Source organism: Bison bison, unplaced genomic scaffold (assembly GCF_000754665.1).
Source record: "Bison bison bison isolate TAMUID 2011002044 unplaced genomic scaffold, Bison_UMD1.0 scf7180017864146, whole genome shotgun sequence".
NCBI classification, from domain to species: domain Eukaryota; kingdom Metazoa; phylum Chordata; class Mammalia; order Artiodactyla; family Bovidae; genus Bison; species Bison bison.
In genome coordinates, this window is record NW_011494718.1 from 4,394,801 (window position 1) to 4,412,462 (window position 17,662).

The 17,662-nt window shown below is 34.6% G+C and overlaps 1 protein-coding gene across 4 annotated transcripts in view; it reads left to right on the forward strand.

Moving 5' to 3' along the window:
• The window catches only part of FBXW7 (F-box and WD repeat domain containing 7, E3 ubiquitin protein ligase), a 135,263-nt gene that overhangs the window by 83,592 nt on the left and 34,009 nt on the right, over positions 1-17,662 (forward strand). Inside the window, exon 1 of one of the 4 annotated variants that reach the window (XM_010840744.1) lies at positions 13,015-16,197. The exons of the other annotated variants lie outside the window; for them this stretch is intronic. Coding sequence (XP_010839046.1) covers positions 15,937-16,197 — 261 coding nt within the window. The 5' untranslated portion in view covers positions 13,015-15,936. Of the gene's footprint in view, positions 1-13,014; positions 16,198-17,662 lie in introns of those variants that run through there. 4 annotated transcript variants of the gene reach the window in all.

Here is a 17,662-nt window from a genome sequence, read left to right on the forward strand (position 1 = left end):
TCCATGCTTGTAGTGTTGACCGCATTGAAGATTAAGATGAGATATGTTCTATCTGCATTCAAAATTAAGTGGTGGAATGCCCCACATGTATCTTTTGTTAAAATTAGTACTTGTATATTTTTCGTATTCACAAAACCAAAATGAATAAAGTAGTAATTTAAAAAATATCAGTAGTCTTTAAAGGATATTTCAGTAGGATCTCAGTGTTTTGACCCCTTTGATTAAATATACTGCTTCTTGATACATCCTGTCTCAATGGGAGATGGTGATAAAAAGCAGGTAAAGCCACGTAAGGCTAGGCAATTATATGTAAGATATTCAGTTTTCGATTCAATTTTAGTGAAAAATTAAAATTAATTAAATTTTATTAAAATTAATGAAAAGCCTGTTGTTCTGTTCATAGAGATTAAGATACATATTGCCAAAGGTTTTATTTTTAAGCATATATTAGTTATAATGCTTTTGGTAACTCTCAAAAACTTTCATGCTATAGATTTCCTGTCAATAAAATAGACACACAAAAATGTGATCTGTTAGGTTAATACCTGTGAATCAATAGAACGCTTGATAGGTGAGATCTGTCGTAAATGGTGTACTAAATATTGTTAAAACTGTATGATGCCTTTACAGGTAAAAGTTTATATTCTATTGCGCATTTTTAAAGGTATAGGGAGTTCTAAACCACGTTGCCTTTTAAACACAGGCAATAAAGATAACTACATTTTCATCTCATATCAAACTGTATTATTTTCTTCCAATTTAATTTATACTTAAATTGTGTAACTGATAAATATGTAGAAATTTTTATTTTTCCTGAGAGGAGAAACATATAAAATATTATAAGTAATAATATGTATAATACAATACTAAATAAATAATAAATATATGATGTGTTTTATACATCATCTTGCCTTATTCTGAATTACGAGTTTTTCAAATTATGCTGAAAATTAATCTTTTTCAATTATTAATCTCTGTAGTTCTGCCATCTTAGATATCTTACATTCTTAATTATTTCATATAAATATTGTTGATATTCTGATATGTGCAGGAAGTGTGTGAAAAGCTGAGGTACAATAGGAATCAAAATAGATATGGTCAGTGCTTTTATGGAACTTACCGTCTAATGGGGAAGAGAGACAATTACTGTGTCCACACTGTGACAGGGTGTTGGGTTCAAGCCCTGTGATTCATAGCCTTACAATGGGGAGGAGGTGGCTCTGTGAAGGAAAGTAGAGACGACCTATGCACAGGTAATTCCCACATTGTATCTTCTCTCTGGACCTTTTTTCTGAGCTCCAGAGCTGATTGGAACGTGATAATGACTTGAGACCTAGATGTCGCAAAGACACCTCAAACCAAATAAGACTGAAAGTAGAACTTGTGATCCTCCCTGCGCTAGAAAACAGAAGTGAACACTAACTGTGTTCAGCGTCCTGTGTCATCTTCCATCCGATTGTGTAAGAAACCTTCACTTCTATCCATCTCTCTAGTCCAGGCCAGCATTTCCTCTTGCATGGCCTGATGGAATAGCTTCCTCTCAGTCTCTCCACATCCACCCTCACTCACTTCCCCATTCTGTCTTAACATTACATTCAGAACAGTATTGCAGGTTTATCCTGACTAACTAATATTTTCATTACTCTTATTACAGAGACCAGAATCCTGTATGAGGTCTTACACAGTCTGGTCGTTCTCTACTTCTCTAGCTTCATCTTGCACCTGCCATGGTATCCTTATTCTGTGTACCGCAGCCCTGTGCGTGCCCCTTCCCACCACACAGCATAGTTGTTCCTTTAAAGAAGAGAAGCCTTCTCTGAACCCCAAACTAAATCAAAACCCTACTTACTGGTTTCCGTTCTGCTCTGTTTTATCGTCTTTCTCCCCTACTACATGGTGAACGCCAGTCGTGAAGCAGCCACTGTACTTAATTTAGCTTATGGAGAATAGGCAACCAAGTGAATGCTGGATGAATGAGTGTCTCTGGTCATTAAAATAACCATATAAATCTAAATTTGTTGTAATTACATATCCTAGTATAGATAATATAATTATGTATCCTAGTATATCTAATATAAATAATTAGAGCCAGTCGAAAGAATAACATGTAGGATAGACTCATAGAGATATGCGTGTGTCCCCAGTGATGTTTACTGCTGGAAAGCGATAACCACACACAGATCAAACTGATAGTTATTGAAGATGGACTGGCTCTTAGAAAAAGGTCACGTGTGATGAAATTAAGAAACACAGCCAGAGTGATAATCACGTATTGAAGAGTATGTTCTGATGTACTCACATGGGAAAGTGCTGTGTTTGTGTGCGTGTGTACATATGCACGTGTATATGCATACGTACATCTGTATGTATGCACACACACACATATACATTACTTGGTTAATAAATGTTTTTAAGCTGTCTACTGAACTAAAAAATTAAAAATGAAAAAGTCATAATTCCCTGTTAAGTGTATTTGGGTTAGAGTAAATAGTAAAGACCACTTGAAGCAGTTTCTTAGGTAAGTACTATGATATATAACTTTTGCCTGTTTTGCTGTAGTGTTCACATCATTATGGTAATGGTGAAAAACCCAGTAGTCTCTTTGAAACGACCTTCCAATGGAGATACTTTTGCATATTCTGTTCTCAGCTGTTTTTCATTGTTTCACATTTGGAGGAAATAAAGCATTGAACATGAAGAAATAGGGTCAGGAGCTAGAAGTTCTTAAGGGATTTGGGAAAAGGAGGCAAAACTCATGTATTGTTGTGAGCACCTTCCATCAGACTTTCTGCCTGTCTGCCTATTGATGGCTGTGGAGCCTCAGTACAGCGTCCAAGATGATGGGAGCAGTTCTCCGCCAAGGAAGTAGCAGCAGTAGAATGTTAACTCTTTTGCTAGCTGCTCTTAGTAAATTCCCACAGTAAAGTATATCCAGAGTCACGGTTAGCTGTGTAGTTTGTCTTTTCTTTCTCTGTGCCCACTGTGAGTCTTAACATAAACTTCATCTACACATCACGTGTTTGCACACTGAGATAGCCTGGGAAGCATCCTAAAGATTTCTTAACTAACAATACTTCTTCTTATTTATATATATATATATATATAAAACCCTATGTAAACTGGAGACCAAGCTCTGCCTGTGGTTAAATCTCAGTTACCAATTTAATAGTTGTGTGACCTTGGGAATGTTACTTAAATTCACTGTTCCTATTCCGTATCTGTAAAATGAAGTCATAATCATACCTACTTCATAGGGTTGTTGCACAGTTTACTGAGTTAACATAAGTAAAGTACCGAGAAGAGTGCCTGGAATATAGTAAGTTTTCTTCCCTGTATACTTCATTTTCTTAGGAGAACATCTTTTTTTTTTTTCATGTTGCTTATTCAAAGTTGAATATTTTTGATAGCACTGAAGGAGCACTCAAGTCAGATTAAAATCTAGTGTTTATTTTTTCTTTCTTTTGGTTTAAAATTTTGCCATGGGTGCACACTTTTTTTTCTCTCTCTAGTCTATGTGTTGTCATAGAAATTGGGCAGTTTTATTTATCAGGTACATTGATTTGTCATTTTTTTATTGGCTTGTCTGTCCTTCTCAGTTGGGAAGTTCTCCAGGATAGGGACTGCATCTTGTTCAGTTTTGTATACTTTTTGCTTAGAGTCTGGCTTTCAGTATCTCTGGATAACTATTTCTAGAATGTGGTAGTCTAGATCTATAAAAATAAAATGTTTAAGTCACTATTTAGTTTTCTCTCCCTCTTATTCCATTGTTTAGAAAGTAGAGAACCATTCTACAACTCAGGATTCATTTGGATGACACTGATAATGTTAAAATGAAATTTGGGGTTAGAAGATCACCATAAATTTTCCTCACAGTAATTTCCTTTTCCTTTGTTACTTTTGTATAAACAAATATAGTGAACTTCACAAAGTTAAGGTCTTTGAAATAAATTAATTGGTGAGGAGTAAATTATATATCTTGGCCTAGTGAAATCTATTTATTATAATTGTTTAATAAAAGCTAGTTGAGTAAAAGTATTAGAAAAGGCCATCTAATTTTAATCTTTGCTTTTTTATATTGTGATCATGATGATAAATATGTCTTCATTTAACATCTCTTGAAAAATATTTTAAGTTCTTGATTTGCTATTTTGTGTCTTGATAGAATAACTTTAAAGGAAAAGTTTAAAATGAAGAGGGTTGTATGTATCTTTATCACAAGAGCTAAAAAAAATACTACAATTTTAAGAATATTCTAAAGTTCAGCATCTTTTTGCTATCTTTGACTTTATATCCTTTGGTAGACTTAAGTTATTCCTCACAGGATTTTTTTTTTCCATGTTGTAGACATGTGAACACGCATTGACTCAATAAAAATAAAATTTAGATTTAGTTTTTTTTTAAATGTTCTCCTACCACCATGTAGCAGTTTTCAACAGACAAGTCATGGGCATAGAGCGGTTCATAATTGTTGTATACAGATTTGTTTCACAGTCATCATGCCATCATTACATACCATGCTTCCTTGTAACTGGTGGGAAACTAATGATATCCATTCTACAAAAAGAAATGTTTATAGAGTCATGTGTCGAGTGTGACAAACTTTGAAAGTTAATTTGTAAACATTTGGAGACCTTGAGTATTTATAGATAAATATTTTTTTAAGTTACGTGCTAAATATTAAAGAACTTTTTAATAAAGAAAATAAACTTATAAGTAAAATATTTCTGTTACAGTAGTGTTGCCAAGATATCACAGTGCTCCTAAACATCAATCCTCTAGTTCACTGCCAGTCAAGGCCTGCTGTAGATCACATACCTTTTCAGATTAATAGTTATTCTGAAAATGTTTCCACGACAGGCAGAATCTGTCAAACCCCACTCGTGACTACTTCCAGCAGTATTTCTTTGTACTCAGATTTTATTTACGGACTCTTCAAGCCTTTTGGAATCTCCTGAAATGGTAAGGGATCATGTACGTGTTATGCTAGTCATATAATTCCTGATAGTTTCAAAGCAAAGAATGCAGTTTGTTAAATTATATATACAGTAATTGCTTTAAAATGTAAATTGATGTTTCTAAAATGAATATTTTGAATCCTCCTTTTTAAATGTAGTGGGGGCATGATTACTAGGTTCTTCCCTACTCACTTGACAGCTACATCAAACACTTGAATACTTAAAGAGCAGGCAAGCTACTCTAAAATAAGTAAAGAATTGATTAAAGATCAGTATGATGTACACTTTCTAGAGGAAGAATGCAGTGTGTTTTATGTTTCTTCCTGGCCTAGCACCGATATGGAAGAGATACTTAATAAATGTTTTTAAATAAGGGAAATAAGTTCAAGTTCATAAACTTGATTCATAACTAGAGTTTTAAAAGATTGGTTTAAGCTCTCCCTTCTTATTTTGAATTCTTCTGTAAAATATTTAAGGTACTTGAGAAGAGATGTTATGTTTTAAAAAGTATAATAAGTTTGAATCTGGATTTTATGTATCTGCTAGTCAAATATTTATAATTGAACATAGTTATCAAAATGAGTGATCCAGGATCACAGAGTTCAGAATAACATGTGTTTTAGGTTAAAGATCCTGGATAACTACAGTGAGTTTTAGTGAACGTTTACCTAAGAACATACCCGAGGCTGTAGTAAAATTTATTTGAAGGCTTTTTCCAACCTTGAGATGCTGTGATCATGTTCTGAATTTCTTTATGATCACGAGGAAGCAGTCTTTATTTTTTTTTTTTAATTTTATTTTATTTTTAAACTTTACATAATTGTATTAGTTTTGGAAGCAGTCTTTAAAAGTGTACCATGGGTAAAATCATTTTGCCTCCAATAACTAAGGGTAACCACATCTTTCACCATGGTAGACATTTGCTAAAGTAAGGCTGGCAGATACATTAACAGTCTGTAGAGATCTGAGGCCAGAATCTATCTCTTTCTCAAAAACAGCAAATTATCAAATGGAAAGATAGAATCAGGGCATAGAAAGTGCAAGAGCAAGGAAATAGAGGGATGATATGGTGGATGCCCTTTCATTCTTACAGGACTGAGTTACGAGATACAAAGGTGTTAGAGTAGTGCTCGGTGCATGGCACAGAATAATTATTACCTACAGTTCCAATCCTCTTCTTTTCCAACCTTAGGAATCTTTTGGAATGGGTGCTACATTTGAGAATTAGTTTGAGGTGATGGGTGATAAGAGAAATAGAAAAGTAATTGTACATGAAAGAATTGAAAAGATTTTTATTCATTTTCTCTGTATATCAAATTTCAACATGTGAGAATTACTTTATGAATGGTCTTCAATTTTATATACATTTTTGAAAATATAAAAAATAACATAGAGCCACTTGAGAATGTCCTTTTGCAGTTCATTTGCACATGTGTTGTTTAGATGCTAAGTCGTGTCTGACTCACTGTGACCCCATGGACTGCAGCACGCCTGGCTTCCCTTCACTGTCTCCCTGTGTTTGCTCAGACTCAACGTCCATTGAGTCAGTGATGCCGTCCAACCATCTCATCCTCTGTCACGCTCTTCTCCTCCTGCCCTCAGTCTTTCTCAGCATCAGGGTCTCAGCTCTGCGCATTAGGTGGCCGGAGTATTAGAGCTTTAGCTTCAGCATCAACCCTTCCAATAAATATTCAGGGTTGATTTCCTTTAGGATTGAGTGGTTTGATCTCCTTGCAGTCCAAGGGACTCTCAAGAGTCTTCCCCAGCACCACAATTCAAAAGCATCAATTCTTCGGCATTCAGCCTTCTTGTAGAGCTTAGAATTACATGAAATTACCTTGTTCATTTATTAGCTCATTTATTAGTATGCATCACCAATTCAAGGAACATGAATTTGAGCAAATTGCGGGAGATAGTGAAGGACAGGGAAGCCTGGCGTGCTGCATTCCACGGATTCACAAAGAGTCGAACACAACTGAGCTACTGAACAGCAAGTTTATTTTTTCCCCACTCTAGAATGTCAAGCATATGAGACCAGGGACCTCATCTGCATTGTCTGCTGTCTTATACCCAGTGCCTAGAATAGTTATTAGCACATAGTAAGAAATGCTTGTTTATTAACAGGATAACAGAAAAAGAAAAAAAATCTCTTATTAAGCCACTTAGATAACCACTGTGCACATTTTTTTATATTTATGTAGACTTTGCCCATCCATACACTTGCATGAGTGCACAGACATACACACACTTATATATATATGTGTATGTATATGTATGTATGTATACATTTTCAAAAGGATCGTACTTTTTACCATGTGTTTGAATCTCCCATCCTCTGCCTTATAATAACCCTTCTCTTAGTTCTTACATGATGAACAGTTTCTTTGACTTGAAAATGCTCTCTACTGCAATCTATTCTTTAGAAGGAGGCTTCAGGTTTAGAGGTTGGAGGGGCAGGGCATGGGAAGGAGGGACTGGGTGTGGAACAAGACCAACAAAGTAGCTCGTTTTCCAAGGGAGCTGCAGTTTTCAGTAGTAGAGGCTACATGTTGGTGAGAATCAGTGAGTCAAGTGTCCACTTTGGCCCTGAGTTACATTTTTTGTTGTCTTTTCATAAAGTTTTTTGGTGAATATAACATTTGAATGTTTAAGAACTCTCTTGTTTCTTTACTATGCACCTGCCCTCCGCCACCCCACCCCCCATTCAAGAGTATGACCTGCTTTTATGTAGGATTTCTGGTAAGTACCTTTGGAAACAGAAGGACCCCTTCTTAGTGTTTGTAACTAAAATAAAAAGTCTAAAGTTTTCACACCCACACAGTAAAGTTCTCCTTGTACAGAAAGACATATATTAGCCCTAAAATGGAGCCCTAAAATGGAAGTATGTATCACGGCAGGAAGTACTTTTGAAGAAACCATTACTAGTAAGTTAAAGACTATTTTAACTGTAGTATTATTTGAATTAGGAGATAATAATACTAAATAGGCCTTATAAAGACTAGTGACTGCTAGAAGTGTTAGAGATATTGTCAGTACTTCAAGTTAATGATGGTGGCATTTCCACTTGTATCATAGGTCCACAGATAATTCCCTTCTATCTCTTCAACGTCTATCAGACTCAGTCTTTTAAACTTAGAAGCAATACTGTATCTATTTAAATGACTATTTAAATGATTTCTCCCTTTTCTGACTTCTTACACTACCCAGTTTGGCCCTTGATATTCAAATACCCTTCTTTATTAGCTTCTTGTCTTGACAGTTGGATATTAAATATCTTAAGGGTGGAGGGTTATTGTAATGTTTTTATTAGACTTCAGTAGCACCTTGCAGATCTTGATTATTTCTTAATTGATTGATTCCATTTACCCTAAATCTCTCTGTTTCTGTTACTTTTCCCCCAGTTACCATCTTTTTGCCCCCAATTTGCCATGTGTAGCAGAAGCACAGTTATATAGACCTAGATAATCATTCCATGAATTGAATAAATCAAGATTTAGTTGTGGTTTGCATATTTAATTGCTATTTGCAAAATATAGTACTTTTTTCCTTCTTTGGTAATGTCTAATTTTATTTAGCTCAACCTGAGCCATCACATATATACTGGAAATCACTTACGAGTAGTGAACTGGCCTGGAGTCTGTGGCTCTAAAGTAGCTGTATAACCCTGAACACGACACTGAACTCTCTGCCTCTCCTTTCTCACCTATAAGTAATAGTTCTTATTTCATAGTGTGTTTTGTGCCAGGCACCTCTGTGTCTACACAGTGACACTTAGGTTGGTAAGGTAAATGGTATTACAACTACATTTGCACAAATAAAACTACAAGTCATGGTGGTCAGACAACTCCTCCCAAGGTTACACTCTAATGATGACATAGCTGTTGTTTAAACTCAGACTACTCTGACTCCAAAACTTAGGTTCATTCCACAAATGAAGGAGAATTAGATGATTTCCAGGCTCCCTTCTAGTTCTGCACTGTATGGCTTCCTGCTGTTAATGGTTTTTCGTTGATTCAATGGATATAACTTTTTTACTTCTTAGTCTTTATATCTTTTCTCAAAGCTTTTCAGTGAGGACTAATAGCTAATAAAAGAAATTAGTTTCAGAATTTTAAGCAGTCCTTAAAATGAAAAGTTATCTTAATATTAAAATGCAAGATGGATATACCATATCTATAGGAAACTTTTCTCAAGCCATGTAAATACATTTGAACCTTACAAATAGCAGCAGTAAATATTAACTTAGATAAAGAAAGTAGAGTGAATGTGGTTCTAAACAGCACATGGAAGGAAAATTGATTTCATTCTTTCTCCATGTTAATTAAATTCATTCCTGGATCATATTTGCTGTTGTATTTTCCTGGAACCTTTTTAAAATAATTTCCCATGATACTTTTTTACTTTACTGAAGGGATTGCTACAAAAAAATTTATAATGAAAATTTGAGAGGAAATTTTGATATGAATTCAAGATGCTTACTGGTAGTTTATTTTGGGTTTAGAACATGAGATTTAAAGACTAATTGCTTTCTAGATAATTCAGGATAAACTTCAGAGTAACTTACAAGTTTGTCAAGTTATTACAGATGTTGCTTGTCTACAAAGGAGTGTTGTAAGGAATGTTTTAGTACGCATATTGTCTCTGCCAGCTCTATGACAATATAAAATTTAAAAGAGCAAATAGGCAAAGCTGCCGTTTTCATTGTTTTCTTCTGTGGCTGTTATAAATAGAACTCTTAACTTGCATTATTGTGTGAAGTTCTGTATGTGTGTATATTCATATATTGGTAGATATATACATTTTGTGTATATGTTAGATCAGTAATTTGGCCCAAACCACCCTGCTTATTTAACTTATATGCAGAGTACATCATGAGAAACGCTGGGCTGGAAGAAGCACAAGCTGGAATCAAGATTGACGGGAGAAATATCAATAACCTCAGATATGCAGATGACACCACCCTTATGGCAGAAAGTGAAGAGGAACTAAAAAGCCTCTTGATGAAAGTGAAAGATGAGAATGAAAAAGTTGGCGTAAAGCTCAACATTCAGAAAACTAAGATTATGGCATCCGGTCCCATCACTTCATGGGCAATAGATGGGAAAACAGTGGAAACAGTGTCAGACTTTATTTTTGGGGGCTCCAAAATCACTGCAGATGGTGACTGCAGCCATGAAATTAAAAGACGCTTACTCCTTGGAAAGTTATAACCAACCTAGATAGCATATTCAAAAGCAGAGACATTACTTTGCCAACAAAGATCCGTCTCGTCAGGGCTATGGTTTTTCCAATGGTCATGTGTGAATGTGAGAGCTGGACTGTGAAGAAAGCTGAGTGCCGAAGAATTGATGCTTTAGAACTGTGGTGTTGGAGAAGACTCTTGAGAGTCCCTTGGACTGCAAGGAGATCCAACCAGTCCATTCTGGAGGAGATCAGGTGTTCATTGGAAGCACTGATGCTGAAGCGAAACTCCATTGGCCACCTCATGCGGAGAGTTGACTCATTGGAAAAGACCCTGATGCTGGGAGGGATTGGGGGCAGGAGGAGAAGGGGACGACAGAGGATGAGATGGCTGGATGGCATCACTGACTCGATGGACGTGAATCTGGGTGAATTCCGGGAGTTGGTGATGGACAGGGAGGCCTGGCGTGCTGTGATTCATAGGGTTGCAAAGCTCAGACACAACTTAGCGACTGAACTGAAGGGATTAAAAAAAAACCTTTGTCTTGAATCTCTATTGTAATTTATTTGTCAGAGCCTCAGGGGCTGCATTTTTATAAAGAAAGTTATAAATATTTTAAACTTAAGGGAAAAGAAAAAAAATTAAGTACCACTTGTACAATTGTAATTATGTTAAAAATTTTTTAACAATTTGAGCTATGATACTTTGATTTACTGAGGTTAAGATTTTATATATAAGCATCCCCTCAATTCCCAACAAGTGTTATTTTAAACCAAGTTGTTATATAGTACAGTATATAGTATTTTGGATATTTTTAATGTAGTAGTATTTTAATATATGCTTCCTTGGATGGTAATTTCAAACTAAACCTGGCTTACCTTGTTTGATTTTACATATTTACATATTCTCAAAAAATTTTTGGAACTAACCCTATTCTCTGTCTTAAATTGACCATAAATTCAATGGAGGGGAAAATAAGTTCTTTAAATTATGTGCTATCCTGTGCCTGACACACAGTAGGTGTAAATGCTTAATGAATGAATAAATGTGAAAAATAGCTTATTGATCAGTACTGCCACCTGCTTGTATTGGGGAAAATGTAGGTACTAAGGATACATCCTATTTTAATAGATAATATACCTGTGATAGAACAGGGTTATTAACTTCCCAGTATCAATTGTGAATGGTTTAATAAGAATTTGTACCCCAGAAACCTAATGATAGTGGGTTAGTGAGATTTCCAAAGTTGGTTTCAACCTCAACATGCTTGGCATTTCTTTTTGGATGTTGAAATCCCAGACTCTCTCTAATCTAAATTCTGTGCTTGGGCAAGACAGCTAACTGTGGTAGGTGGTATTCCTAATGTAACATCAGAGTGAAGAATGTTGTCATAAAGAAAATCACTGATATATCTATATAAATACATTATCCTACTATTATAAAATGAAAATGAAATTTTAAATGTTGGCAAAGTAATGCAAAGTACCAATAGTATTTACAGTGTCATCAACTAATTATAACAGTTGGACTTTTTAGCACTAAGTATAATTTAGTATTAGGTATGTATATATATATGCTTGTATATATATATGCTTTAGAAAGTTTTTATTCTAATGGTTTGCTTAAATGGCCATTTATTCAAAATTATTATTTATTTGTTTTGTATCATCTTTGTACTATGTCTTAGAAAACTGTGAACCTTCACATGGTAGGGGAGAGAGAAGTATAAAAATACTTACAATGAGGTATGATAAAAGTCCAATGGAAGAAAGTATTTTAAATGAAAATAATGAACTCTGAGAGTCAAGGTGAGGAAAAGTAATCTTTTAACTACTCTTTCCTCTGTTGGCACCCTGTATATAGATACGTTTTTCTCTGAAGATACATGATACTGTGAAGACTATTTTGCTATCTGTGTTTTTCACACTGTATACCCCTAGGTCAGTTTTTGTTTCTGCTGATAGCCGCAGCTTGCCCTTCTGAAAACTTAGTCAACCACAACTTGCCCTTCTGAAAACTTAGTCATCGCCACCAATTGCTTGGAAAGAGCCATTTCTCTTGCAGTAGCTCAGAGGTTAATCGTTCTTCTACCACTGTTTCCCCAGAGGCTTATACTCTGGGGCAGTACATTTTCATATCTTTATGCTGGTTTTTAGTGTTTACTGCTGCTCTCATGCACTCCTCATACACCTAGTTCCCTGGATCTGTGTTGAGATGAGCACTGGATCTGAATTAGCAGATAGGCTATAATCCAGGGCTTCGGTGTCAGTTATTCCCCTTGCTAATAGATTTCCAGTAAGGTTTATAACTTGTCAGTCAGCACAAGAAATAATATTTTATAGAATGGGGAATTTATTGCTTAGCTGATATATGAAGATTTAGTTTATTGTAGTAAAAAATAATTATTGACTATTTTGAGATATTCTAAAAATGTGGGTGACAAACACAAGTATTTTCTGGCTTTTTCACTTACTAGTTAATTACTACTGCTAATTCACTTACTAGTTAATTTCACTTATTAGTTAAACTAGTATTACTAAAAAATCTCTGGATAAAGTTTTAAACTTTTCTATTTTAGCCAGAATTCTTAGAAATAGGAATTTGAGAATGATTTCATTTGCTTTGTTCATAAATAGGTTTTGATGAAAATAATGTAATAGATCACAATTTTCATTACTAGTACTTCAGTGAATATGTGCTTAGCCACTTCAGTCGTGTCTGAGTCTTTATTACCCTTTGCACTGCAGCCTACCAGGCTCTGTTCATAGGATTCTCCAGGCAAGAATACTGGAGTAGATTGTCATGCCCTCCTCCGGAATCTTCCTGACCCAGGGATCGAATCTGCATCTTCTGAGTCTCCTCCATTGCAGACAGATTCCCATTGAGCCACCTGGGAAGCCCTATTACTAGTACTTCAAAGAATATTGAAAATCATTCATTTTTATTCTGTTAAATTGAAATCTAGTTGAAGACCTCGTTGACTAGCTTTTGCTTGACAAATTCTTTTAGTTCAAATCAGCATTGTAAACAAGATATTAGGGAAAACTGTTTAAATATTTGGAAATGTTAAGTCTTCATGAGTACTTACAAACATTTAATTCTCACTTAAAGGATAAACAAACTAATAAAAATCATTTCCAAATGGGAACCGTGGTAGATAGATGGTTGGGAGTGTTGGAAAGTCTTTTCAGTGTTTATTTTTGTATTTCATTTTGATTTTTGAGCTATATAAATATTTTGCCTATTAAAAAAATTTAAAAGTGAATGAATATACATACCTACATATAAACATACTTTTGTGGGAATCAGGTTTTCCTGTAACTTCATAGCCATACATAGAGTCATAAAACCAGAAGAGCATTCCATTGAATATACAAAGTTAAGATGTTTTTTCTTTAACTGTCCAAGATTTTGAGACAGTGTTCCTGGTTTATTAAAGTTGGTCTGTGTTCTCAGTTGAGTAGACTTTATTTGAAAAGGTTAGTTCAGCTAGAGATAGGACATGATTTTAACTGTAGTCCAGGAGTATACTGTTACATGGCTGATAGTCTCTTTGTCATCTGACAGGCTTTCAGAGGACATTTCAGGTGTTCCTTTTACAGTTAGTTCCTTCAGATAGCCCAGAATGGGGAGAGGTTCTTTTTCTTTTTCAAATCGAGTGCTATGAAGCTTTAAAAAAAAAAAAAGGGTTCATGAGTCCATTCTTAATAGTTGGAATTTTTTTTGACAAGAGTAACATTTCTTTTTAAAAGGAAGTTTCCTTTGAAGTAAGTTAATTGTTTATTTAGAAGACCAACTTTTGTTGAGTACATGTACATATTGTTTCTGAGGGTAAGAATTAGTTTAAGAGCCAGTAAGGAGATTAAAAAAAAATAATAATATGTAGAATATAACTTCGAAGAGAAGACCCAGGATATACATTTTCATAAAATTTTAGGTTATCTTATTTATGTTTTAAAGAGAAAGACCTTATGCTGACTTAATTTCCTTTTTTTCTGACTTAATGTCTTAATTAAAAAGGTAAACATTTATTTAAAAAATGATACTAATCTTATTTATGTTTTAAAGAGAAAGACCTTATGCTGACTTAATTTCCTTTTTTTCTGACTTAATGTCTTAATTAAAAAGGTAAACATTTATTTAAAAAATGATACTAATCTTATTTATGTTTTAAAGAGAAAGACCTTATGCTGACTTAATTTCCTTTTTTTCTGACTTAATGTCTTAATTAAAAAGGTAAACATTTATTTAAAAAATGATACTAATCTTATTTATGTTTTAAAGAGAAAGACCTTATGCTGACTTAATTTCCTTTTTTTCTGACTTAATGTCTTAATTAAAAAGGTAAACATTTATTTAAAAAATGATACTAATCTTATTTATGTTTTAAAGAGAAAGACCTTATGCTGACTTAATTTCCTTTTTTTCTGACTTAATGTCTTAATTAAAAAGGTAAACATTTATTTAAAAAATGATACTACTTTATGCATCATTTAGAATCATTTTTCTAACATAAGTCATTTATTACCATAGCAGAAAGTATTAAAATGTAGTAAGTCAAGATGTTATTTCCTTTTTCCTGAAGAAACTTTCTAAGTGCTTAGATAACTCAAGGGACACAGTTTACTTGTAATAAAGAACAGTAATGGGGAGGGTAGGAGTTAATTAACTAGACCCTTAATAATGGGCCTTTCTACTCCAAAGAATCTCATAATTGCCTCGGAAGCTAGTTTTGTAGCAAGTTGCAAGATGAAATATCTAGACTTGTGTGTAGTAGTCATTCTAAGAAAAATGTTGCCTTCAGGCAAACTTTGATGCCTTTTATTATATAAAATACGTTTTTAATGACACGCAGTATACACTGTAAAGATAAGTTTGGAAGTGGAAGTCCAGTGCCTCCTGTTTACTCAAAATTAAATGAACACGTAATTATAAGACTCTCCAATGAGCAGAGTTTTTGTTTTCTTTGGAGAAATAGAACTGTTTAGCCAGACTTTATATACTTAGTTTGTTAATCATAGAAAGATACTCTCAGGATTACTAAGGACTGACAGTGTATGGTAATTTTTTTTAAAGACTGTGTTTTAAATGAATGGGATGGAAAAGCATAGGGAATATTTATATTAAATGTTAATATAAGAAATATGCAGGTTGAAATATAACTTATTATATAATTTCTGCAAATGCTGGTATGTTCCAAACTGGTTTACCTTTCTGTAAATTGCCCTCAAAGACTTTCTCATTCTTCCCTCTGCAACTGCCCATCTTGGACTGTCCAAGCTACTTGACAAATCTGATCAGCCTATGCCAGGACTGCGATAGGGCAGCAGTTAGTGAACATAGACTGCTTGGCTTCTGTTGGGAGGACCAGATGAAAATACATTCCATTTTCAAAATGTTTCTGAAAGGATTCATTTGCAGAAATGATGCTTGCCATTTAAAACTTCAAATATGCAGGTTTTACAAAATGTAGAAATAACCTCCTGAAAGTTTGAAAGGGGAGAGGGGGGCTGTGGCGTGGGGCGGTCTCCTTGACTGCCCACCTCCTCCCTCTGCTCAGCGCGCTGTGTGCTTACGGGTTCCCTGGAGCGGATCACCATATAATTGATGTGCAGTCTGCATTGCTGAATCCTGGACTGCACCATTCTGTGTTCAAGGGAAGATGTAATCTGATCCCTCTGCTGCTGAGGGAGGAATCTCTCCAGTCCAGGCTTTGACAGGGCAGAGTCTCCTCCAATAATCTTCTCGGTTCTCTCTCATTATTCCCTCGAGTTCTCCTCAGTCAAGCTGCATGTATGTATGTGTGTCCCGAGAAGCGGTTTGATACTGAGCTGCATTTGCCTCTACTGTGGAGTTTTGTTGCCGGTTCTGCTTCCTAATCTTCCTTTTCTGACGTGCCTGAGCATGTCCACATTAGAATCTGTGACATACCTACCTGAAAAAGGTTTATATTGTCAGAGACTGCCAAGCAGCCGGACACACGGGGGCACAGAATCACTGAAGGGGAAAAATCCAGAAAATATGGGTTTCTACGGCACACTAAAAATGATTTTTTACAAAGTAAGTAAGCTGTTTTCTTCCTGTGTTGTATGATTGTGTGTGTGTGTGTGTATGCCTGCCTGAGAAGGAAAATCTGTATCATCAGAGATGGCTGCAGTATCCTCTAATTTTGGTGGGTGGCTGGATATCTGGTATTCTGTTTTATATCATGAATGTAAGCAAATAATGGAAAGACAACGTGAGCTGAAAAAAGCTTTACATTTAAAATAAAATGAGTATTTTAATCTGAGAATTTTTCCTCTAAAAATATATTCGTACTTTAGAAACGTGGCTCTGTTAAATGCTGACCTGGAAATACTCTACCCTTAGTTAGCTTTCAGTGAACCTTTTTGCCTTTAATTTTTCTATGCCTTGTATCTAGGGTGGGTTTTTTTTTTTTTTTTTCCTTTAGTTGCCTCTCTTACTAGAATATTAGGGATTTATGTTTAAAGAGATTTTACTGACTTTCTGCATCCCTTCAAAATTGCAGAATTAATTTTTGGTTCTAAAGTCAGTATTTTTAGTAAACAATATAATAAAAAAGACTTACATAGTCATACAGAAAGTGCTGTATTTTATCAAATATTCTAAATTTGAAAATCGTTTCTCAGTGGTTCCCTTGAAATGAATTTCGGGCATTTTTATTCACTGAAAGATTTCTAAGATGGAAATAAAGTTTGCCTTTAGTGGCAAATGGCATTTGCACCAATGTATTTACAAGATATCCCGGAAGTTCTGAAAGCCAGTATTCCTAACTTAATTACAATGAATATCAAAATTTATCAACATAATTTTGAAAATGAGGATCCATAGAAGTTATAAAAAATAGATTTTTAAGGTAATCTGTACTGACCTTCCTGATGAATAAATTTGTGTGTGTGTGTGTATGTCTATAATTTATATACGTGTAAACACGTGGCTACCCTATGTATTGAAGCATTTTTGCTTTTTGTTAAAATTATTTGGAGAAAGAAAATAATGGGTTTTGAGAGGAGTCACTTTAGAATAATGTTATAAGTACAGAAACTTCTGAAGGGCTGAAATAAGACCAGTTCCATTTCCTTCAGTCGGTATTTTTGTGAACTAAGGTATAAATTGGGGATGAGCTTGTCATACCCTCATGTCTTGCCTCTAACATTGTAAAATAATCCCTGTGTTCTAGAAGACTTTCTTCATGATGATAAAAACACAGTTTTTATTATCTAGAATATGATTCAAAAAGATTTTTAGAGTCTTATTGGTTCTTTTTAGTATTTACAGTGTAGCATGCTGTGTTATGTTCCCATGTGAAGCAGTAGGTAAGAAAATAAGGCTACTGCAAAGCAGGGGTTTTCACCTTATTATAAAATTGAGGATAACTTTCTATCACTCTGGGGATCCCCCGCTTCCCGTCATTTTCAGTAGTATAGTAATTAATTAGCAAGCACAAATCTTAGGATTACTAAAATATAAGTTGTTGAATCTCATCAGATCCTATTTTATATAG